Source organism: Meles meles, chromosome 15 (assembly GCF_922984935.1).
Source record: "Meles meles chromosome 15, mMelMel3.1 paternal haplotype, whole genome shotgun sequence".
NCBI lineage: Eukaryota > Metazoa > Chordata > Mammalia > Carnivora > Mustelidae > Meles > Meles meles.
In genome coordinates, this window is record NC_060080.1 from 25662816 (window position 1) to 25688078 (window position 25263).

The following is a 25263-nucleotide window of genomic DNA, read 5'->3' on the forward strand; positions in this document are numbered from 1 at the left end:
GGGTGAGCAGGGAGCCTGCTTCTTCCTACCCCACACCCCACTTGTGCTTGTGTGCTCACTCTCTCTTAACTCAAATAAATAAATAAATAAATAAATAAATAAATAAATAAAATCTTTTAAAAAAATACAGGAGAGGAAAAAAAAACCTAATGCATCAATCCTTGGTTTAATATAGAAAAAATGTGTGTAGTATCTAATACTTAATGTTTTTTGCCATAACAGAAATATTCATTCAGGGTCCACAATCAATATCATTTTATCCATGTGAATTTCCAAAGGTTATGAAGAATGTCGATCCAATAGTATAAAAAGCTAACCTGTCTCAAGGAAAAAATCTTGTGAACAGAGCCCTAGAATGAAAACATTGGTCAGGACTATGTTAGTAACTAGTTGCATAGCCAAGTAATCTTAAAAAATAATAATAATAATAAAACAATGTTTAATGCTGAAAATAATGTGAAATATATACATTATAAGGGCATGGCATTAGGGGTCACTAACAAACCAAATTTCTAAAATGCACTAAAAAATATGTGCCCTTAGATTAAAAATATATGAAGGTAATTTAAAAAAAAAAAACCCACCATGTCCAAAACATTGGATTGTACTTTCAAACTTCTTTCTCTTCAAGTGGCCCATAAAATGTGAACAAGATAAGTTTAAGTTCATTCTAGACTCTTACTATAGTTAATTTTAATTACTTTCAATAAATGTGGCTCCTGAAATTAATGTTCCTCAAGAAAACACTGAGTAGGGTAAAGATAAAGTGGCAAATAAGGAAGCAAATTCTCACAGGAAATTTAAAATGTTTAAATAGAGTTGAAAGTAGAAAAACACTAATGAAGAATATAAACAAGTTGAATTTAAAAGCTTTCTCCATGTACGCTCCAGATTTAGAAAGAAATTTAAGGCAGGGGCTCCTGGCTCCCCGAAAAGGAGAGGGAGAAGCAGGCTCCCCGCCCAACGGGAAGTCTGATGCCCTGCGCCACTGGAATCATGACTCAAACTGAATGTAGACCCTTAACCAACGGAGTTAAAACCACGTGTTGTTTTGTTTTGTTTTAAGATTTTTTTATTTATTAGACAGAGATCACAAGTAGGCAGAGAGGCAGGCAGAGAGAGGGGGAAAGCAGGCTCCCCTCCAAGCAGGGAACCTGATGCAGGCCTCTATCCCAGGACTCCATGACCTGAGCTGAAGGCAGAGGCTTTAACCCACTGAGCCACCCAGGCGCTCCAAAACCACGTGGTTTTAAAGTGAGTCTAAATCACATGGCCAAAGTGGTTTGAAGGTACAATCCACTGTTTTGGACATGGTGGGTTCTTTTTAAATTACCTTCATATATTTTTAATCAAAGGGCACATATTTTTTAGTGCATTTTAGAGATATGGCTTGTTAGTAACCCCTAATGTTATGTCCTTATAATGTATATTTCACATTATTTTCACAGACTGAATTCACCAGGTGAGCTGCGCACTCTCTCTCTCTCTGTCAGATAAGTAAAATATTTTAAAAAAAAGAAATATAAGTCACATTTATAAAGAATGTTTTCAAGCCAATTTAGAGTATGTGAGAAAACTGTTTTGATTATTAATTAAATATATAACGTGTCGGGCTGCCTGGGTGGCTCAGTCCTTAGGCATCTGCCTTTGGCTCAGGTCATGATCCCAGGATCCTGGGACTGAGCCCCACATCAGGCTCCCTGCTTGTGCTCCCTCTCTCACTGTCTCTATCTCTATCTCTCTCTCTCTGTGTCAAATAAATAAATAAATAAAATCTTTAAATATATATATAAAGATTTTATTTATATATATATATTTATATACATGTATTTATATATTTTATATATTTATTCATATATTTATATGTGTGTGTATTTATATATATATACACACATACATACATACATACATACATATTAAGTGTCAAAGAAATACCCAATTCTACAAACTCAAAATATTGGGGTGCCTGGCTGGCTCAATTAGTGGACCATGCGACTCTTAACCTCAGGGTCATGAGTTTGAGCCCCACAATGGGAGTGGAGCCTGCTTTAAAAAAAGAGAAAAGAAAAAGAAAAAAATGCTCAAAATATTAATTACTATGATCATATTCCTGTTATTTATACAGACTGACATATAACATACTTCTTTTTCCCATTTAGAGTGCCAACTTTTCATTTCTTCACAAAATTAAACACTAAAATCTTCTACAAGAATATAAATTTTCAGATTTTAAACTTAAGATTTATAATGAGACAAGATGAACAAAATGAAATGTTTATTTAAAAACGTTCTTGACATTACATACATGGCTTTTTATTATCTTTTTTCCACTAGCAAGCAGTTACTGAACTCCTTGTGTGTAAGACACAAACAACAAAAAGGTATCAGTGACAGCCATTTCCATCAAGAGGTTTATCCAGTTGGGGAAATAGCTATATAAAACAAGACAGGCTAAAAATACAGTGCCTAATGAGGGAATTAAGAGTTCAGATGAAAGAAAAGTGTCAGGAAGAAAAATAAATTAACTCAGGTCTTAAGGTAGAATCAGAAAAAGAGAAGATGGCGGGTATTTCCAAACAAAAGGAAGTTATAAACAAAAGCACAAATGTGGAAATGACCATCTCAGTTGCATGAAACAAAAGCCCGCATAGCTGAGAAGGGGGAGCTAGAAGAAGTAACCCCTTAAACTGACATTAAGGAGTTTGCTTGAAGACCCTTAGCGAGAGGAGCCAGCTAAGCCACACATGGATTCTTGACCCACAGAAACTGTGAGATAGTATTATTATCCTAAAAAAATTTTTTTTTAAAGTTTGCTTGTTTCCCATATAGACAATGGATAACCACTGAAACCTCGTATGCTTGAAAATGTGTTTTAATTACGAGACAGCATATTAAAACATTGTGCACTATATAACTATATAATTTATACAACATACAGGGTTAAGAACTTTACATATTTGGGAGTTTTTTTATGATTATCTTGCTTTTATCAATCTTATGCCATGAAACTCAACAAAACAGAATGTTTTACAAGTTAAATGATTCCCTAACATTTTATTTTCAAAGAAATATATATGTTTAATTATCTAAAATATTAATTCACTAAAAGCCTTGTATGTGATGCAATATGGAATGGTACTTAAGAGCTCCAACTGTGGATCAAGCTGGTTGGAACACTAGCACCAACACTGTGACGCTGAATAAACTAATCATTTTCATGGGCTGTTGTACTAAAAGAGAAATGCAAGTGCAAATGCCTGACATACAGCAAAGACTCAATATATGTTGACTATAATCATTCAAGAGAATCCAGAAGCCCCAGCATATGGAGCATCTGAACTTGGGTGAGGGTTCATTTGTACTTATCTTCTACTTCCCAAAATTTTTAGTGAGACACTACCATGTATTTAGTGAATACTTTCTGATTAACTGTACAAAACAACCATTCATTACTACCGGATGGACAAACTGGTAAATAGACTATATAGAAATCTAAAACACAAACTGTCTTAACTCAATTAAAAAATTCTACACCATCTACTCCACAGGCAATTTTATAAACCAGAAAACCCAAATACGTATGTGATATTTCACTTAATCTAGCTGAACAAAGTTATTCACATAAAGTCCTTAATTATTAACAAATTCATAGGGTGCCTGGGTGGCTCAGTTGGTTAAGCAAGCAACTCCTGATTTCACCTCAAGGCATGATCTCAGGATCATAAGATCAAGCCCTATGTCAGGACACACTGAGCATGAAGCTTGCTTAAGATTCTCTCTCTCTCTCATTCTCTCTCATAAATAAATAAACAAATAAATGGGCCATTACCTTTTCTGTTCAGTTTAAGATACATACTGAATAGCCAAAATAATTTTCTTCCATATAATCTCTTCACTTATTCATTCATTTATTTATTTAATGACATTTACAAAATAGTCCTATTTCACACCAAGACTATTTCTGACACCTGGGCAACAACAATAGGAAAGGCAGGTCTGTGTTCTCAGGGAGCATGTATTATAGAGAAGGCAGGCAGACAGTAAGTAGGTAAACAAAGTAACTTCAAATTTCGATCAATGCTATCAAACAGAACTATTACTTTGTAGCCACTCTGTCTAGTAGAGAAGACAGAGTTTAAAGATTTTATTTATTTGAGAGAGAGAGAGTACTAGTGGGGGGTGCAGAGGGAGAGGGAGAAGCAGACTCCCCACTGACATGGGGAAGTCTGACATGGGGCTCAAACCCAGGACTCTGGGATTATCATCTGAGCCAAAGGCAGACACCTAACCGACTGAACCACCCAGGTGCCCCAAGAAGACAAAAGTTAAAAAAATAAAAAAAATAAAAAAAGCAGGGAAGGCATCTCAAGTATCTAACAACTGAATTGAGACCTGTGGAGTAAGAAGAGACAAGTGGGGGTGGAGGGCACCTGGGTGGCTCAGTGGATTGAGCAACCGCATTCAGCTCGGGTCATACTCCACGTTCCTGGAGTCCCAGGATCAAGTCTCATATCGGGCTCCTTGCTTAGCGGGAAGTCTGCTTCTCCCTCTGACCCTCCTCCCTCTCATGCTCTCTCTCATTCTCTCTCTCTCAAGTAAATAAAAACTTAAAAAAAAAAAAAAAAAAAAAAGACTTGGGGGTAGAAATTTCTAGGAAGAGAGAATATTGAGTAAAATAGCCCTGAGTAGAGAGTTTATCATGTTAAATGAATCAGGAAGAAAAAATAACCAGTCCCATGAATCCTAGTAAACAAGGGGGAGATGACAAAAGATAATGTACAATAGGCAGGAATAAGCCAAATCATGTAGGCTACCTATAATCAGAAGCTTAAATACAAATACCAAAAAGAAAAAAAAAAATCACTGAAGCAGGAATCATTAAAGCAGTACAGTCACATCTGATTTCCTTGGTTTGTAAGTTCTAAAACATACTCTTACAGCACATTAAGAAATATAATTAAATACATAATTTAGAGCTAACTTTATCATCATGTATTTGGCAAGTTAGTGTTAGACAAATAACCTAACAAGAATCATGAGCATTTAGTGAGCTCCTGCTGTGTGCCAGATGCTGCTTTGGGTGCTAGGAATACAAAGTCACCTTTCACTCTGAGCAATAAATACAAAACTGGTAATGGTGATGTCATCTACTCTGAACAGCAAATACAAAACTGACAATGGTGATACCTTCTTCTACACTGAGCAACCCAGGTTTCTTCTTAAAGGCTCAAAGCAGTAGTTCTCTATGTTGTGTATTAGAACCATCTTTGGTGTATGGTAAAAATGCAGATATCTGGGTCCCACTTAACAGCAATTCTAATTCAGCAGGTTTCCAATAATCCCTCACCACAGAGGTGAAAGAAGCATATGAGAATCACTTATATCATTGCCCTCTTGAAAATCCGGTCAAAATGAGCGACAAAAGCAGTATATAATATAGTACAGGATATACTGTGGAGGAGTGGAGAGTGTATATGAAGAGAAACAGTCAGATTGACAGTCATTACAATAGAGAATTTGGGGGGGGTAGGAGGGTTAATATAATTGCCAAGGAAAAGCAAGGATTTCTATAATCTAGCAGTTCTCAAAGTAACACCTGCAGATTCCTGGCGATCTCTGAGACCCTTTCAGAAGGTCTATCAAGTTAAAATCATTTTCATAATAATAATAAAAATATTATTTGCTTCTTTCACTGTATTGACATTTGCTCTGGTGGTTCAAAAGTAGGTAAAACTGCTAAGCATCTTTTTTTTTTTTAACTTATTTGAGAGAGAGAAGCATGAGCAGGTGGATAGAAGCAGAGGAAGAGAGAGAAGCAGGCTCCCAGCCAAGCAGGGAGCCCCATATGGGGTTCGATTACAGGACACAAGAATCATGACCTGATCCGAAGGCAGACAACTTAAATGACTGCACCACCCAGGTGCCTCAACTGCTAAGCCTCTTATTAGCAAGGGTACTAGACAATATTAGCAGCCATTACATTCTTCACCACCACACACATAACGAACTTTAAAAAAAAAAAAGCCAGTTTCATTTAAGAATGTCTTTGATGAACTATAGCTATAAATATGACAATTTTTTATTATATCTCAACCCTTGAGTACACACTTTTCAATATTCTGTGTGCTAAAATGGAAAGCACGATGGCTGTCTCAAAGGAAAGCACTTACATGACTGAGTTGTAAGCTGACCTAGCCACTTTTTTAATGGAACAACATTTTTCTTGAAGGAATGACTGACAAATAATGGTTAATCTTGGGCATTTAGCAGAATTTCCTTGAAAATCAACAGTGAGTCTATCACATCAAGGAAAACAACTGTCAGTATATATTGCTGACTATGAATTCAAGCTTTGAGAAAACTGAAATTCTGCAAAATTTGTTTCTACCATTATGGGTTTAAAAGCTTCCCAAGTCAACTAGACTTTTCTGATAAGAATGGTGATACTAACAAATATGATTCTTTAACAATGAATGATAACATGTGTAACATTTGCAAGATCAGCATAAACCAACGAACAAATATTTTCCAAATGACTAATGCATGTGTTAATAAAAATTCTGCACAGATATAGATCCACTTTAAGTGGAAGATAGACAGATCTTAATGAAAACAGTAGAAAAACTTCATTACTGGGGTACCTGGATGGCACAGTCAATTAAGTGTCTGACTTCTCATTTTGGCTCAGGTTGTGGTCTCCAGGTTGTGAGACTGAGTCCCGTGTTGGGCTCCACACTCAGTGCAGAGTCTGCTTGAGATTCTCTCTCCTTCTCCCTCTGACCCTTCCACTTGCTCGGTCTCTACTCTCTCAATCTCTCTCAAATAAACAAAATCTTAAAAAACAAACAAACAAAAAAACACTTCATTGCTAGGATTTCAAATTCCAGATTGGAATTAATCGTTCTAAAACTGCCTTTAGAAGCACACCACTCTGATGCTGACAATCTCACAGGTATATTAAATATGTATAATTCATCCCATGTCAACTGTATTTCAATAAAACAATTTTTAGAAACTACAACTTTAGTTTTAGTGTAACATCATAAAAGGATATCCACAATTATCTGAAAAGTCCACTAAAATACTCTGCCTTTTTCCAATTCATATCTGTATGAGGCCAGATTTTCTTGATATGGTTCAGGTTAAAAATATATCACAACAAAATGAATGCAGTAACAGATATGAGACTCCAGCTGTTTTCTATTAAACTAGACATTAAAGATATTTGCAAAAATGTAACAAATGCCAATCTTTCATATTTTCCTTGTTTTGGAAAATAAATTTACTCTCATTAAAAATGCTATATTAACATGTAATGGGTTTTTATTTTTAAAATATTTTAAGTAAATATTTAAAAGCTCAGTTTTAGTTTCTAATTTGACAAATATTGATAGATATAATTCGTGTTTTTTTATTAAAAAGCTGTTTGAGGTAATCAGTCATTTTGAGGAGTGTAAAGGGACTCTCAAACTGAAAAGTCTGAAAATAACTGTTGGAGATCTAATAATACATTATTTAGCTATTCAACTCTGGGTCACCTTACTGAATACGCCATAACAATCTTTCTTTGAAGAATGAGAATAAGCAATAACCAAAAAGGAGGGTGTGATAGGTAGAATGACTCTCCATGTTACAACACAAAAATATCTTCAATTATTAAATTTGTTAAATACAAAAAGTACAAAACAATTATATAATACACTATACTACTATTTGCTGAAAAGGTACAGGAAATGACAATATATTCATATGTGTTTGTATATGCTTAACAAAACAATGGATGCTCAAGAAATTGATAAAAACACATACCTATTTAAGAGAAGGGGAATATGAAACATACAGAGTTGGCAAAGGAATGAGCCTCTTAATTAATCCCTTAAATTTTAAAATGTCTGAATGTATATACAATATTTTTAAATTTATAATCCCATTTAAAAGAAAATATTCCTAAACCAATATTAAGCTACAATTCACATGTATTTTCAATTTCTAGGTTGCCCTAATCTCAGGGTGGGGGGGTGGAAGCTGACTCTTTTTATTAGCTCTGAAGCAAAACAGTATTACTCGCCACTAAAAACTTATCCCAGAAGAATAAGCACTGGTCAACTGATTTCTAGGACACAATACAGAAATGTTTTTTTTTTTAATCTATAAATTTACCATCTGAAAAAGTCAAAGCAGCAATAAATAAGAAAATATTCAGGTGAGGGCGCCTGGGTGGCTCAGTGGTTTAAGCCACTGCCTTCAGCTCAGGTCATGATCTCAGGGTCCTGGGATCGAGTCTCGCATCGGGCTCTCTGCTCGGCAGGGAGCCTGCTTCCCTCTCACTCTCTCTGCCTGCCTCTCTGCCTACTTGTGATCTCTCTGTCAAATAAATAAATAAAATCTTTAAAAAAAAAATATTCAGGTGAAACTAGCAGTTATTTTATTAACTTGTTTATACTTAAAAGATGTCACTGATGGAATTAAATGCAAATTCAGATATTGCACATGACAAAAAAATCAGTAAACATGAAAACAAAGTAAAATAAAAATTATCCGAGGCACCTGGTGGCTCAGTTGTTAAGCATCTGCCTTAGGCTCAGGTCATGACCCCAGGGTCCTGGGATTGAGCCTCCCCCCAACACTGGGCTCCCTGCTCAGCAGGGAAGCCTGCTTCTCCCTCTCCCACTTCCCCTGATTGTGTTCCCTCCCTGGCTGTCAATAAATAAATAAAATCTACTTTTTTTTTAAGATTGTATTTATCCATGTGAGAGAGAGAGAGTGAGAAAAAGCATGAGGGGAGAAGGTCAGAGGGAGAAGCAAACTCCCCAAGGAGCTGGGAGCCCCATGTGGGGTTTGATCCCAGGACCCTGGAGTCATGACCTGAGCTGAAGGCAGTCATCCAACCAACTGAGCCACCCAGATGCCCTAAATAAACAAAATCTTTTAAAAAAAAAAATCTAAAAGGAAGCACAGAGAGAAAAAAAGAAAAAATAATAATTCCCAATTAACTAGAGGACAGTATCAAGTTATTTAACATACTTTTAACTGGAGTCTAGAAAACAAAGGGGATAAAAAGAAAAAATATTTGAGGTAATAATGACTAAAATGACAATTTTTCTAAATTTGCTGCAAACTATAACCCATGGATCCAAGGAACTTGGTAAATTTCAAAAAGGATAAACTCAGAGATTACTCAAAGGCACATACACGATGACAAAATAGCAAGAAAATGGTAATTAGTTAAAAAAAATATTAACACAACCACAAGAAAAGAAAAAATCTACTCTGTTCAAAGAAACAAATATTTTTTTTTTAAATCTCACAGACTTCTCAGAAGCTGTGCAAGCCAAAATTCAATGGAATATTTATAAAGTGCTAAAAGAAATACTGTCAGGCACCTAGGTGGCTCAGTCAGTAGAGCATCCAACTCTTGATTTTTACTCAGATCATGATCTTAGCCCCTCAATGGGCTCCCCCCTCAGGAGGAATCCGCTTGAGATTCTCTCTTTCTCTCCCCTTCTCCCCTCCTGCACATGTGCATACTCTCTTCTCTCAAATAAGTAACAAAATCTTCAAAAAAAAATTATTAGTCATTAGAGAAATGCAAATTAAAACCATAATGATAGAACTTCACACCCGTTAGGATGGCTATTATTAAAAGGAAAAAACAAGTGTCCACAGGATGTGAAGGAAGTAGAATCCTTGAGCATTGTTGGTAGGAATACAGAATAGTGCAGCTGCTGTTAATATCAGTTTGCTAATTCCCCAAAGAGTTAAACATGGAATTACTATATGACCCAACAATTCCACTCCTAGATAGATACCCAAAACAACTGAAAGCAGGGACTCAAGCAGATACTTGTACACCAACATTCATAACAATACTATTCCCAAAGCCAAAAGGTACAAACAACCCAACTATCTATCAATAAGTGAATGAGGGGCGCCTGGGTGGCTCAGTGGGTTAAGCCTCTGCCTTTGGTTCGGGTCATGATCCCAGGGTCCTGGGACCCGGCTTTCTGCTCAGTGGGGAGCTTGCTTCCCTCTCTCTCTCTCTCTCTCTCTCTGTCTCTCTCTGCCTTCCTCTCTGCCTACTTCGGATCTCTCACTGTCAAATAAATAAATAAAATCTTAAAAAAAAAAAATAAGTGAATGAATGAATAAAATATGGTATATAATACAATGGATATTATTCAGCCTTAAAAAGAAATACCATTATGGGGCGCCTGGATGGCTCAGTGGGTTAAAGTCTCTGCCTTTGGCTCATGTCATGATCCCAGGGTCCTGGAATCGAACCCTGCATTGGGCTCTCTGCTCAGCAGGGAGCCTGCTTCCCCCCTCTCTTTCTGCCTGCCTCTCTGCCTACTTGTGAAATAAATAAAATCTTTAAAAAAAAATAAGAAATAACATTCTGATACATGCTATGCTATGAGTTAACCTTGAAAACATGCTAAGTGAAGTAAGCCAGACAAACGGACAAATACTATATAAGTCCACTTAACTGAGGCACCTAGGATAGGCAATTCATAGATAAAGTAGAATGGTGATTGCCAGGAGATGAGGAGAAGAGTCAATGGGAAGTTAGGGTTTAATGGGTACAGCCTTTCAGTTGGGGAAAACATACTAGAGATGGATGTTGGCGATAGTTGTGAATTGTATGAATGCACTTAATGCCACAGAATTGCACACTTAAAAATTAGTAAGATAGACAATTTTGTGCTATGTTTATTTTACCACAATAAAAAAAAAAAAGTGTCTTTGTATACCTAAGGCCTTGCTAGATAGTTCACACTAACAATGTGATTTATGGTAAATGCCTGTTTTTATTTTCCTGGTACCCTGGGCCACATTGTATCACTATGAGCTCTGCAAAAGACTGGAGGGCTAAAGACTTGATTAGTTGAGGTAAGTCACAACAGTGCTTCATGCCTACAAGACTGCCCCCCCAACTGTTCCCCAATAGTACCGCCCCCCCCCTGCCCCCACCACCACCGCCACATAAAAACCCTGGATACCAAAGCCCAGATGAGCTTCCCCAGCTGGCAGGACTTCAGTTTGTTGTCATGCATCACTGATGAGAGAATTAAACACTGTCAGAGCAACTTCACTGAGAGGACAACTAGACCCTTACACTTGTTTTCTCCTTTTCACCTTTTCCTTTCCTCGATTTTAATCTGCACCCTTTCTCTGTAATAAACCATACTTGTAAATGTAACAGCTTTTCTGAGTTCTTTGAGTCCATCTAAGGAATCATCAAACCTGAAGGTAGTCTCAGTGACCCCTGACCCAGAGAGAAAAGCATGTACCATGCAAACATTAACCATAAGAAAGCTGGCCTGGCTTTATAATCTAAAACAAGGAATACTTCAGAACAAGAATTACTACCAGATACAAAGAGGAACATACATAATAACAGTCAATTCAAGAAACAATCCCAAACATGTAAATCAAATAACAAGAAATTCAAACTACAGGAAACAACAAATCAACAAAACTAAAAGCAACAATACACAAATCCAGAATTATAGTTGGAAATTTCAACACTGCTCTCGGGAATTAACATAAATAATAAAATAAGGAAAATCAACAGGAACATAAAAGATTTAAATACAATAACCCAACTTAACCTAATTAACATTTAGGAAGCATTCCACTCCACAACTACAGAAAACATACATTATTTTCAAATGAACACAGAACATTCACCAAGATAGACCATGTAATGAGCCATAAAACAAGTCTATTGTTAGTTGTCTGGGCCCAAGGGAGAAAAACAGATGCAACATTTCCTAAACTTATTTGACCATAAAGCCTTTCTGCAAAGGCATCTCCAGGGACTACTGTTTCTCAGAACACTTTGGAAAATGTTATCCCACCCATTTTCACCTCTTCCTATTTCTCCTCCTAGTTGTAACAAGCAAAATAAGGGAATCAATAAAAAGATCCTTTCCTTGGCTACTCAGCTAGAACTAGCCAATCTTATAAAGTACCTGCAAAAGTCCTAAAGCAGGAATAAGCCTGACATATTTGGGAAACAGTTAAGGGGCCAGAACAGCCAGAACAGCATAAAGGATAAGTGCTAGGAGATGAAATCAGAAAGTTACACAGCAGAGGTCAGAGCATGTAAGACCTTCTAAACGTCAGTAAAAACTGTGAATGTGATTTTAAGTATGAGGGGAGGGCTTTGAGAAAAGAATATTATCTCATTCATATATTTAAAAGATATCCCTCTCAAAAAGTGAAACAAGATGAAACCAGAGAGGGAGACAAAACATAAGAGACTCTCAGGAAACAAACTGAGGGTTGTTGGGGGGTGGGGGTGAGGGGGGATGGGGTGACTGACTGATGGACACTGGGGAGTGTACATGTTGTAGTGAGCGCTGGGTGTTAAGACTGATGAATCACCGACCTGTACCCTAAAATAAATAATACATTATACATTAATTTTAAAAATTAATTAATTAAAAATGAAAAAAAATAAAAGATCTCTCTCTCTCTCTGCTGTGTAAAGAACAGAATGGAAACTAGGCAACCAGTTAGGAAGCTCTGGAAACCATAAACGATGTCAAAGACTACAGCAGCTTAGACCAGACTTAAATGTGTATGTCAAAGAAAAAACGCCCAGTTCTTTTCTGTAAAGAAAACTGTGCTGAGATGTCTTTAAGCATTTTCTTTACCTGGCTCCCAGGATATCTCATTCTCCACCTACTGAGATGCTTAATCTGCCTTCCTTAAGTGATCTCTCTCATCTCCCCAACCTGCTCAGGCTGGAAATGTTTTAAGGCTTAGGTCATGAACCTTTTGTCTAGCTATTCTCATTCTTGTGGTGATTTCACCTAGACACTTGGCTTTAAAACCACCCATCTACATAATGATAATTCCCAATTTTACACCTCCAGTCTAGGCCTCTCCCCTAAACTCCAGGCTCATGTAGCCAGGTGATTGTGTAGTAAACATCTTAAAATTTAACAAACCAAAACTGACATCCTAACCTGCCTCCCCCCATTTTTTTCTAAGTCCTCCCGACTCAGATGGTAGCTACTCCACTCCTGCGATTGCTAAGGGATAAACCTTAAGAAATACCCATGACTCTTGTCTCTCTCTCACAGCCCACTTTCAGGTATGGCAGCAAATCCTTTCAGCTCTACCTTCAAAATCTATCCAGCAACCAACCACTTCTTACCCACTTCCCCTGCTATTACTCAGTCCAGTTGGACTAGAGCTTTTCCCTCAACTGGTCTCTCCAGTTCTGCCCTTGCCACAGCCTTCACCACTCCCCAAGGACCAAAATAGCAGTCAAGTGGTTCTAGTAAATCTAAATTAGATCATGTCATCACCTGCTCAAAACCTTCCAAAAGCTGCTCAACAAAAGCCCTTACAGTGGTCTTCAAGACTTACCTGACCAGAACACTTCTGTGCCTCTGCTCTAGCCACTTACTTTGAACCTCTTATCACACTGCTCTGTCCCAGGTCACTTCATGCCAGTTGCCAAGGACTCCTCACTCTTCCTCAAACACTCCAAGCCTGCTTTAGCCTCATGACCTTTAAACTTGCAGGACCCTCAGCCTAAAATTATTCCAGCCCCTAAAATCGTCTAGAATGCAAGGCTCACTCTCTCATCTACTTCAAGTCTTCACTCAAATGTCATTCAAGTGAAGTCTTCCCTTTCAATGTTATTTAAAAAATTGCAAACTTCTCTGCCATCCTTAAAACTCTTTACATACCAGCAAGCTCTGCTTTATTTGCTTTATTATAAAACAAATAGTATATGCTTTCCTGTATCTAATATACTATATATTTTACTTATTTACCTTATTTATTGTCTGTCTCCTCCAAATAGAACACACACTCTAGGGATTTTTATGTTTCATCTCCTGTTACAAAATTAGTCCCTAGAGCAGTATCTTTCACAAAGAACTCGGTTTTTTCAATATTGAATCACTGAATGTTAAGTAAAGCCTCTCCAGAAATGTCAAGTTTTGCTAGGCCCAGGGCACCTGGGTAGCTCAGTCGGTTAAGCATCTGCCTTCAGCTCAGGTCATGATCCCATGATTAAGCCCCACATCAGGCTCCCCACTCAGGATCTGCTTCTCCCCCTGCCCCATACCCCCTCCACTCATGCTCTGCGCCCTCTCTCTAATAAATAAATAAAATCTTAAAAAAAAGAAAAATTTTTTTTTGCTAGGCCCGAATCAAATTCTGGGACTAGCCTAATTTAAAAAAAAAAAAAAAAATTCTAGTATTTATATTCCATGAATAATATTCCTAAGTGTCTCTAGTCACACTTTTATTATTCTATAAACTAAGATATTTACTTAACAATTATAGAGATGCTTACTGATTCCAAACAATTCAATTTCTCTCTTAATTACCAGCATCACTACAAATAGAAAAAAACGGCAGACTTCAGTCAGAAGTCCTTTGTTCAAATCCTAGCTCACCATTTATCAGTAGTATGACTCAGGCAGTATTAGCCTCCTCCAAATCTTAGTTCCTCATCAAAGATAGCAAGGAGGAGGTAGATTAAAGCCCTACCTGCCTTACCTATCCTATACCTAATCACAGGATTATTGTGAAAATCAAAAATATATGAGAAAATGCTTTATAAACCATAAATCATATACAAATATAGGTAAACGTCAAAAGTTTGAGAAAAACCTGAAATGGAACAGAAAAAGTCAATGTTTAGGAAAGCATATCTCACCATACCTCTCTGGAGTCAGACTGCTCCCTGGAGTCCCTCTTCCACTTACTACACCTTAAACAAGTTACTCAACCTCTCTGAGTCACTGTTTCCACATCCATAAATGGAGATAATACCAACCTTGTAAGATCCTTTTGAGGATTACAGTTTATATACAAATATATGTAATGCACCAATGGAATAAGCTTAATGAAAGACACTTTTGTTATTCATCTTCGTCTTTCAAAAGGACAACACCCCCAAAACAGATAAATACAAACTACACCATGGAGTTAGGAAAGAAGATGATTTTTATTTGGAAATTATATGAGAAAAAAAGAAGGAAAGTGAGAAAGAGTCAGAGGTAATCGAGCAATAATCTCAACAGTTTGCCTATTAAGTTTGTTCTTTCTTTGTCTTGCCCTTCTCCAAGTAAAACAGCAGGATGAAATGCAAAGAAAAATCAGCATACAAAACACCATATTTAGTAATCCAAAAAAGTTAATTTTTAATCTAAATATATAATCTCTTTTCTTCAAAGAAGAACGTATTTATTAGTCAGTTCTTTAATTTTTTACACACCAATATGTATTTTGACACTCGAAACTCAAGGCACATATCAAAAAAATAAAACAATTGTGGTTTTCCAACTACAGAACCATGATATATTTTATTAAATGTTCAGAAATATGGCAAAATGAATGAAAACAACTCAAAAAGTAAAACTGCAATTAAGATATAGATCATACAAACATTTCAAGAATGTTCTCTGAAAGCATTTCACTTTCTAGGACACCAGTAATTTTAAGAGGTACCACCAATATAACAACCATTTTCACGGGGAGGTACGGGGGGGTGGGGGGAGAGCCCCCACATTAAACACATACTTGGATACAAATAGCTAACGTACATATACCAATTTCAAGAACATTAAAATGTAATGTATCCTTTTGGGATGCTGAAAATGTTCTCTTTCTGATCTAAAGGGCAGGTTAGAGTATGTTGAACTTGTGTACATTTTTCACACTATACACTTGATTTGTATACTTTTTCTGTATCTACATTTAGTTCAACAAAAAAATTTATGTAATGTACCTACTCCATACACATACAGCTATCAACTGAATGAATTCTTGACCTAACTATGAAAGGTCAAAGGATAAAGCTTTTAAAAGAAAACATAGAAAAGTAACTTCATGACATTGATACAAGCAGAGATTTCATAAATGGAAACAAAAAAGCACTGACCAATTGATAAACAAGACTTTAAAATCAAGCACTTTGATTCACCAAAACACCAAAATCCTGGAAGAGCTAGTTACAGAGTAGAATATACCTGCAAGGGGCACCTGGGTGGCTCAGTGGTTTAGGCCTCTGCCTTCGGCTCGGGTCATGGTCTCAGGGTCCTGGGATCGAGCCCCGCATCGGGCTCTCTGCTCAGTGGGGAGCCTGTTTCTCCCTCTCTCTCTGCCTGCCTCTCTGCCTGCTTGTGACCTCTCTGTCAAATAAATAAATAAAAATATTTAAAAAAAAAAAAAAAGAATATACCTGCAATGCACATAACCAACAAGACTGTAACCAGAATATGTTAAGAACTACAAATCAATATGAAAAAAGTAAACAGCCTAACAGAAAAAGGGCAAAAGGCTTAACAGATACTTCACAAAAGCAGAAATCCAAATAGCCAATAATATGGGGTCCCAATTATGAAAAGGCACTCAACCTCATTAGTCATCAGGAAAATAAAATTAAAACTATATGCAATACCACTACACACCAGTCCAGAATAACTAAAAATAAAAAGTCTGACAATCATAAGTGCTGACAAAGATACAGAACAACTACAGTACAGAAGTACAGTACAGAAGAACTCTCATACACTGGTAGTGGGAGTGCAAATTTGTAAAAACACTTTCCAGAACTTTAGCAGAATCTACTAAAAATGAACATACGATAACCATGACTTAATAATTCTACTCTAAGGTACATAACCAATAAAAATCCATATACATGTTCATCAGGAAAAAAAAGTACAAAAATGTTCATTGCAGGGGCACCTGGATGGCTCAGTCAGTTAAGCATCCAACTCTTGATCTCAGCTCAGGTCTGGATCTCAGGGTCGTGAGTTCAAGCCCTGCATTGCGCTCCATGACCGCACTAGGTATGGAGCCTGCATACATACATAAATAAATTCATCGCGGCAAAACAACCAAACATCCACCAACAATAAAATGGATAAGCTATGGTATATTATAACAGAATACAGCAATGAGAAGAAACAAACCACAACAAGCGTTAATCTCCTAAATGTAATATTGTACAGAAGAAGCTCAAGTAAGATATACTTTATGATTCTATTTTATATAGATTTCAAAAACAGACAAAACTTTTCTACTGTTAGCAGGAACACAGTAAGAGATGGGGATTCTAGTACTGATATGTTTCTTGAGCTGGGTGCTGATTAAATAAACGTGCTTATTTTGTGAAAATTCATCTAGTTGTACATTTTTCTATATGTATGTCACAATTCTCTGAAAATCTTAGATAAAAATGGGGACCCAACTGGTGAATCAGGATTTCTAATCCTTTCCCACCAGCAACATTCTTCACCGATACCATACACAGAGAGACTCAATTAGCAGTCGTCCTTTATCACCCCCACCGCTCTTCAGGATTGAAACGATCAATATCTTTGTCCATAGTTACTTTATGCCAAGCGCTTTAACATTCATTCATTCATTCATTCAAATACTTACTGAATACCTACTATGCACCTACTGTGCTGAGTACTTAAGATACAAAAAATGAGCAAGACAATGTTCCTAGCTTCAAGGAGTTCCTAACCTTATAGAAGACCACACACACAAAGGGGCACCTGGGTGGCTCAGTCAGTCAAGCATCCAACTCTTGGTTTTGTTCAGGTCATGATCTCATGGGTCATGAGCAGGAAGTCTGCTTGAGATTCTGTCCCTCTCTCCCTCTTTTTCTAAAATAAGTAAATCTTTAAAAAAAAAAAAGAAAGAAAGAAGAAGACAACCACACATACAGATAACCACATAAATGTACAGAGATACACACAGGACATTATGGAACTACAAAGGAACAACAAAAACATCCTAGGAAAGGTCAGGCATTAGAACAGCCTTTGTGGGGGTATGAACACCTGAGTCTTTAAAGGAGTGGGAATTATCCAAGCAAAGTGCATTCCAACAGAGCAAAGAGCTTGTGTAAAAGCACAGTGTATTTAAAGAAACAATTGCAGCTGCTACATGTTGCTTAAGGGTAGTAAAAACAAGGACTGGGATAGGGTGAGAAGGAGTGGCCCAAGAGATAGGAGGAAGCCAAGTCATGAAGAAACTTAGATCTTTCCAACAGGCAAGATGGGTCAATAAGATTAAAGCAAAGGAATTATGTGGTCAGACAGATTATTAAGGGAGTGATGTAGAGGATGAACTGAAGGAGGATAAGGCTGGCAGAAAGAAGGCTGGTTAAGAGGCAGTTATAACTGTCTTGACAGAAGATAGAGCCTGAAATAAAAACTATACAAAATATAGAGAAAATACAGAGTTCAGACACATTATGCTGCTGGTCTAGAGATCGCACTTTGAATACCACTAATCTACACTAGAGGTCGGCATATTTTTCTCTAAAGGGCCAAATAATAAATATTTTAGGCTTTATAGGCCACGGGCAGTTTCTACTGCACTTCTTGGTTTATGTTTGTTTTTAAACCCTTTGAAAATTACAAACCGTTCTTAGCTAGTAGACTTGACCAAGATAAAGGCTGTAGGCTGGATCTGGGCTGCAGGCATAGTTTGCTGATCCCTGCTATACACACAGGTAAAGAAATGAGGATTAACCTTCCCAGGAGATTAATTTTCCAAAAATGCTACTTCCATATTAGTTCCCTACTCAGAAACTTCTCCCTTGGTCCTGACTGCCTAGGGAGTGAGTCAAATCTGCTATGCTACTATGCTGCACAGCACTCACAGGCATCCATACTCTAGCACCAACCTACTACTCCAGGCTCAAGAACTATATACTCCAGTATGAATCTTACATTCTTATTAAATTGACCTCCTTACATTATTTGCCTCTGTATTTTATGGTTTTCCCCAACGTTCTTTTCTCCTCTCTAACCGAACTAAACACCATTCCTTCAAACCACAATTCAAATCCTACCTTGAAGTGATTCCATAATCCTCAGAACTCCTAAAAGCACTACCTCAATGGATCCAAAGTTTATTTGCTATCTTATGAGTTACTTCAAAAAAACTGTAAATTCTTTGAGAACAGGGAATAATTTATACTTCTATCAAAGGGCTAGCATATAACAAGAGATAAATAAAAATGAAAACATATATGTGTATATATACATAACATATACTTACACACACACACACTCACTCTTTTTTTTTTCCTCTGAGCTAGCTATGTAACTGAAGCAAATGTGATTTCACCCTTACTTATAACAGTAACTTACTTATAACAGAATACTTTAATTCTATGGACATGATCTGAATGCTGTAGGAAGGATAGAATGACAATCCACAATCATATTTGTCTCTTCTATTACTCAAGTTTTTAGAGCTAGTTCACTAGGGAAACAATAATAACACAAGTAAAACTTTTCCACTGATCAATGTTACCAACATAGGCACATTGCGATACTGTTAAATAAGTTATTAGACCAAGTCAAAGTTTACTTATTTTTACTTCATTTATTTTTAAAATATAAAATAAGCTTTAACAACTACATTGCTTTAAATTCACCCTTTATTATTACTTAAGTTTAAAATCACACATAGACACACACATGCTACACATGCTTTGAATTTTTTAACAATAAGTTTCTCTAGGACAATCCACGTTATCAAAATGGCATTATTGATTTCATTGAGAATTTAGGGAAAGAAGATTACATTTCAAATTTTTAAGAAAATAGTCCATTTTAGGAATTGTTGAATCACTTTATTTTACAGCTAAAACTAATAAAACACCGTAAAAAATAAAGAAGAGAAAGAAAATAGTTCATTTTCATTCACTACTGGTAAATAGCTATAATCAGAGAATGTTTTGAGCTGGATTAAAGGATTCTTCTTATAACTGAGATTACTGAAGAAGTCTTTTCAAGTCCAAAGTGTGAGCCATGCATTATTTTACTACCCAAAGAATATTCAAGAATCTATAAAAATTCCTCCAGAATCATTTGCCCAAATTACAAGGCAAACTACATAAAAAAGTATAAAACACTTACAGAAAAATATAGAAAACAAAACCAAAAGAAATAAATCAAAAGATGGCCATGAAAGTGAAAACTGAGACTTCAAAACACATTGACGAAAGCAGCTTACTGACTTGTAACCCAGAAAAGACAATTATGCATTGATACATTGAATATTAATGATGTACTTAATGGAGGACAAGCCCAGGAGCCATGGACTCTTCTATTTCTCAATTTCTGTTCTGCCCCTGGCTAGTAACGAGTCTTGGGCACATCCCCATATGTAGAACAAGAAAAGCTTAACTGACATTCTCAGACTGTGGGAATTGATTAAACGTTTATGAAGGACTTTAGGACCATGAAGGGAAGCCAAATGTCACTTGCTTAGTACAAAAATACAGCTACCTGTTAGGCTTGCAAATCCAATCATTAGGATTCTTTTGTGTCTTCTTAACACAGCAAATCTTCAGTGGGTCAGTAAAGTGCATGTATATGTGAGGTCCGTTTAGCAACTTCAGAGAAATGAATTTTCTTCCAAATCTTTGTTGTCTCACAAGCCATGTCACTACCCAACCCAACTATGTGCAAAAGGAAACATGATGCGATCCACATTAAAGTTAGGTCTAGTTATTGACAAGCCAATAGCAAATGACTGAACACTATTAGGAATCACAGTGGAACTTTCTTTGTTAACTTACCAGAAATGTGACTCCTGAAAGTAATCCCAGGAAACAGTCGTCCTAACAAGACGTTCATTAAAGGGAAAGTCCCTAGGCTTTCTTACATAAAGACGTCTAAAATGTTTGCAGACAGTGTCGACGGAAGGCTAAATTCGCGCAGACCCTAATCTATTTCGCTAGGTAGTTCCAGCACCTGCTCGGTGGTGAGCGACTGGAGACTGGCGAGGCTGCTGAGCAAAGTGCTGATGCCATCTCCAGCTGCCCCTTTCCGCGAATGACAGTAACAATGAAAACACTGACAAAAGAGCTGGGAGGCCACCCCAAGCCACTGCTTGGCAATACTTCTACCCTACCCCCAACACACAGGAGCTGCACAGCCCAGAAGAGGCCCTCCTCTACCAGATCTCGCAGGCGGAGACCTCGTCTCTCGTCTGGCAACGTGAAAAAGTATTACCCGGCACTCCTTTCCAGACAGCCGAGCACCTGCAAGGTGAGGGGAACGATGCCCGTCTCCGAACCGCCGGCGGAAGAGGGAGAGACTTCCTCGCAGGAGACGGGTGAGCGGAGCCGGCGGCGCACACGGCCAGACCCGGAGAACCGCCCGGGCGGCGGGCGCCTCTCGCACCGCCGGCGGGAGCCCCCGGGAGCACAGGGACGCGCGTCCCTCCCTCGGCTCCGGGTGGGGGAAGCCGGGCTCGGGCGCCGGGCGAGCCGTCCTCCCGGCGGTGGCAGCGCTCGGCCGCCCGCTTCCCCGGAGCCCCAGGAGGCGACAAGTAGGCTCGGGTCCGGGAGCTCCGGGAGCACATTCTTGCCTCGAGCCCGGTCCCGAGGGAGGGCGCAGGCTGCCAAGGCGGAGACTCTCCCTCTCGCCCAACTCCGGGGTGAGCGGGAGGGCGTCCGGCCCCGGGCTGCCCGGCGGGATGCCACCCGGGTGGGGGAGGCGGCGAGGCCGGCCTCCGGGCCGCTCCCTCCCCACGCGGTCCTCCCGCCGCCGCGCGGGGCCGGGCCGCCGACCTCGGGCGGCCGGGCGCCGGGCCAGGCGGCGGCGGCGGCTGACGGGCCGGCCGGCCTGGGGCCCTACCTGAGGCTGTGTACCAGCTCCCGGCGTGACTGGCTTCCCGGCAGACCACTCGGTTGGACATCTTGGTGCCTGTGCCGCCTATGGTGCACGAGGATGAATGAGGAGGCGGCGGCGGCGGCGGCAGGAGCGGCTCCGCGAGGGGACGAGACACCACGGGCCCAGCCCAGGAGGAGGCGGCAGCGGGGAGGGGGATCAGCCCGGCCCAGGAGGAGGAGGAAGAGGAGGAGGAGGCGGCGGCCCAGGAGGAGGAGATGGCAGCCGGGGCGGTGGCGGCGGCAGCAACAATCACCACAAACTCCGGCGACCGCCGGAAGATGGGGCCCGCGGCGGCTTCACCGAAGCCCGGAAAGCCCCGGCCCCGGCCCCCGGACTCGCCGCTGCTCCCCAGCCCCGGCTGGATCCGCCGAGCCGCCCCCACGGCCCCCTCCCCTCCCAGCTGGCCTCCCCGAGCCACCGCCGGTGACCCCACCCCCGTGACTCCGCGCCCGCCCCCTCCCCCCACCCCCCGCGGGACTCCCCGCACCCACCCCCACCCCCGGCAGGGCCCTCCTGCCCGCCCGGCCGCCGGCCCGCGGGCCCCGCCCCGCCCCGCTCCTCCTCCAGCCGCGCGGCGAGGTTAACGGCGGAAACCGGACAGGCCGGACGGCATCTGGGGTCGGGCGGCCCCGCGAGGAGGCAGCGGCGGCTGCAGCTCCGCGCACACAAAAGCCCAGGGCCGGGGCCTGAACCGGGGAAGGCAGACCCAGAGAAGAGCCGACGCTTCCTTACTCGCCACCCTAACGGGTCCTGCCCACTGAGCATGCCCAGCAGCCGCGGCCAGGCCCGCCGAGGAATCTCAACGTGCGCGCTCCGCTCTCCGGGGTTTAGCGGCAGCAGCGGCTGAGGGCGGGGGGAGCTGCGGGGGGGGGCGGGGAGGCAGGACGCAGCCGCAGGGCAAGCCCCCTCCCCCAGCCAACTTCCTTAAATGAAGAGCAGCGAGGGCTCGCCGATGCGGCTTTCCGAGAGGACAGCCCGTCTCTTCCTCCCCGACCTCCTCAAACACACGAATCTTCAGTGGATTCACACCCCCAAGGTCTCAATCCTAGGGATGCAAGCCTGTGGCCACGCTGGGAAGTTCATTTGTAGAAGCAGGCACATGGTAGTGTGCCTGTGGTCTCCGCAAATGCTAGTTTTTGCTTCACGGGGCCATCCTTACCACCTAATCTTGGCTTTGACACTGTAAACATTTATCTTGTTTCATTTTATACGGATGTAGGTGCATGTCTTAACTCCCTAATTAGATTCAAGCGTGATATAGCGAGCTGTTATTCTCATCTATTAAGAGGGGATAATATATTCGAGAGCTGTCCCTAGGATTACAAGAGTTAATAAATGTTGAGCCTGACACAGTATGCATACAACAAACATTATTTCCAACCCTTCCTTCTCTTATAAATCCCAGTATTTCACATAAGTGTCAGGAATAGAGAATTCCATTAAAATCACAGAAGAATCACGGGAAAGTGGGGTATCTTGGACCTCGGAGGAAGTGTTATGAAATAGATCATTCCAAAACTGGGAAGAAAATAAACGAAATTTGCATGTCTTTAATGAGAGATTTGGGTTAAAACCATAAAATTGTTATATCTGAATTTCATACTAAACAGATCGTTGGTAGAGTTCAAAGCAAGTATCTGGCTGCCTACTATTCAAGTATCCCTAGCGCCACAATATATTTTTAATTTACTGTCCTGTTCCCACCCCTCTTCCCACTTTTTCAACTTTAAGCCCCAAGGATCTTGTGTGAGGTCCCAGGCCTAAAAGCCTCATCAATTACCAGAACATTTCTGACTTTGGCACCTTTTGTACAGTTATTAGATTAAATCTCCACCAATATGTATTTCTTTACTGAATTTTTAACCCTCTCACTTAGCCACTAACTTGCCAAAATAGCAACATGTAATGCAGAAAAAGACAAAAAGGATGTGCCAAATAGCCGATTTAAAGATAAAAGGCGGGTTGCAGCTCTAATTTCACCATACTCTTCCCGAAGCACCAAAAATCAGTGGTAAATGATGGCATGGTAAACTAGTAAACTTTCATCATAAATTTCAAGAAAAGGAAAATGGTCGATATGGTTGACATGGCATTGATAAGCAGTGATAGCTCTTGAAGTTAATGATTCCTGATTCTGTTTCTACGACCCAAAACAAGGAGGGGAAAGGACACTGGATACAATGAACTAAGAAAGCTTCATACAGGCTGGTCAAACTAGAAAATCAGATTTGAGTCATGACTCTGTTCCTCACCAGCTGTGATCATGGGCATCTAGTAATGTAACCTTTTCAAGCCTCAGTCTTCTCATCTGTCAAATGCAAACAGCAGTATCTGACTCAGGCTTGCCATGAGGACCATTTTACTTAAATCATTTTAGTTCACTTTACTTAAAGTGAAAATATTCTGAAAACAATTTATAAGCTGATCTTTGTTTCTTTTTTTTTTTTTTAAGATTTTTTATTTATTTGACAGAGAGATCACAAGTAGATAGGCAGGCAGAGAGAGAGAGGGAAACAGGCCCCTGCTGAGCAGAGAGCCCGATGCGGGACTTGATCCCAGGACCCTGAGATCATGACCTGAGCCGAAGGCAGCGGCTTAACCCACTGAGCCACCCAGGCGCCCCTGATCTTTGTTTCTTATCATTATCCTCTGTTCCTAGTAACAATCCTAGAACTCATTCCAAGCTAGTAACCTAATTTAAGTTTAATCTTCCTCCCTATGAAAATGGTCTTTTGGAGGCTTCTTTCCCCAAAGGATTATTCTTACTAGTCAAACTGTTTGGCTATATGTACAATTCCCATATTATTAACAATTTCCATTATATCCACCAAGGATTTGGATTTGACACTCCATAAACAGTCATAGCAAAAGGTAAGATGGAATTCCTCAATAAGAGAGTCCTTATAAAGCAGACTTTAATAAGGCACCACTAGTCCTAGAACCCAACATATGTTCTAAAAAAGCATGTCCTATATTCGCTGCATCAGTCTGTATTAGCAAACAACTAGCACAACCACAATATCCATCAATATGAGACTTGTTACATATCCTCCCATTAGAAAGAATAAGGCAGTGCTGTATACTGGTACAGAGAGCTAAAAAAAAAAAAAAGGAAAAGGCAAATTGCAGAGCAATGTATAAAATATGCTACCATTCGTGTAAAAATAAATACTTTAAAAATATATTCCCATACACTTGCATATACACAGAATACTTCTAGCATATACACAGAATACTTCTAGGAGGAAACACAATAAATTGGTGACGGTACTTGTTTAGGTGGCTGAGGTACAAGGATGGATAAAAGATTTAAAATTTTGTGTATCTCTGGAATTTTGTGCCACATACGGTATCTAAACACAGACACACACACACACACACACACACACACACACAGAAAATACATCTTTAGGCTTGATTTCTGGAATCTAAATGGCAATAGTAAATTGAACATTTTTATAATTTACTTATCCATGGCAGACAGCTTGAGGAGTCCACTAAATACTAAAAGCCCCATACCCAAAAGATATTCTAGAATAAAACCACAGAGTTTTGAAAAAAATCAAGGCTGAGA

General features: G+C 39.6%; 1 protein-coding gene across 2 annotated transcripts in view; it reads right to left on the bottom strand.

Annotated features, from left to right (window-relative positions):
• The window catches only part of MEMO1 (mediator of cell motility 1), a 116748-nt gene extending 93919 nt beyond the window's left edge, over positions 1-22829 (bottom strand). The window contains exons 1-2 of one of the 2 annotated variants that reach the window (XM_045978877.1): positions 22181-22829; positions 21654-21731 (exon numbers count right to left, since the gene is read on the bottom strand). In XM_045978877.1, the coding sequence (XP_045834833.1) occupies positions 21654-21731; positions 22181-22454 (352 nt within the window). In that variant the 5' untranslated portion in view covers positions 22455-22829. Of the gene's footprint in view, positions 1-21653; positions 21783-22180 lie in introns of those variants that run through there. The other variant, XM_045978875.1, reaches the window with a different exon arrangement.
• Between the last annotated feature and the right edge of the window lie 2434 nt (positions 22830-25263).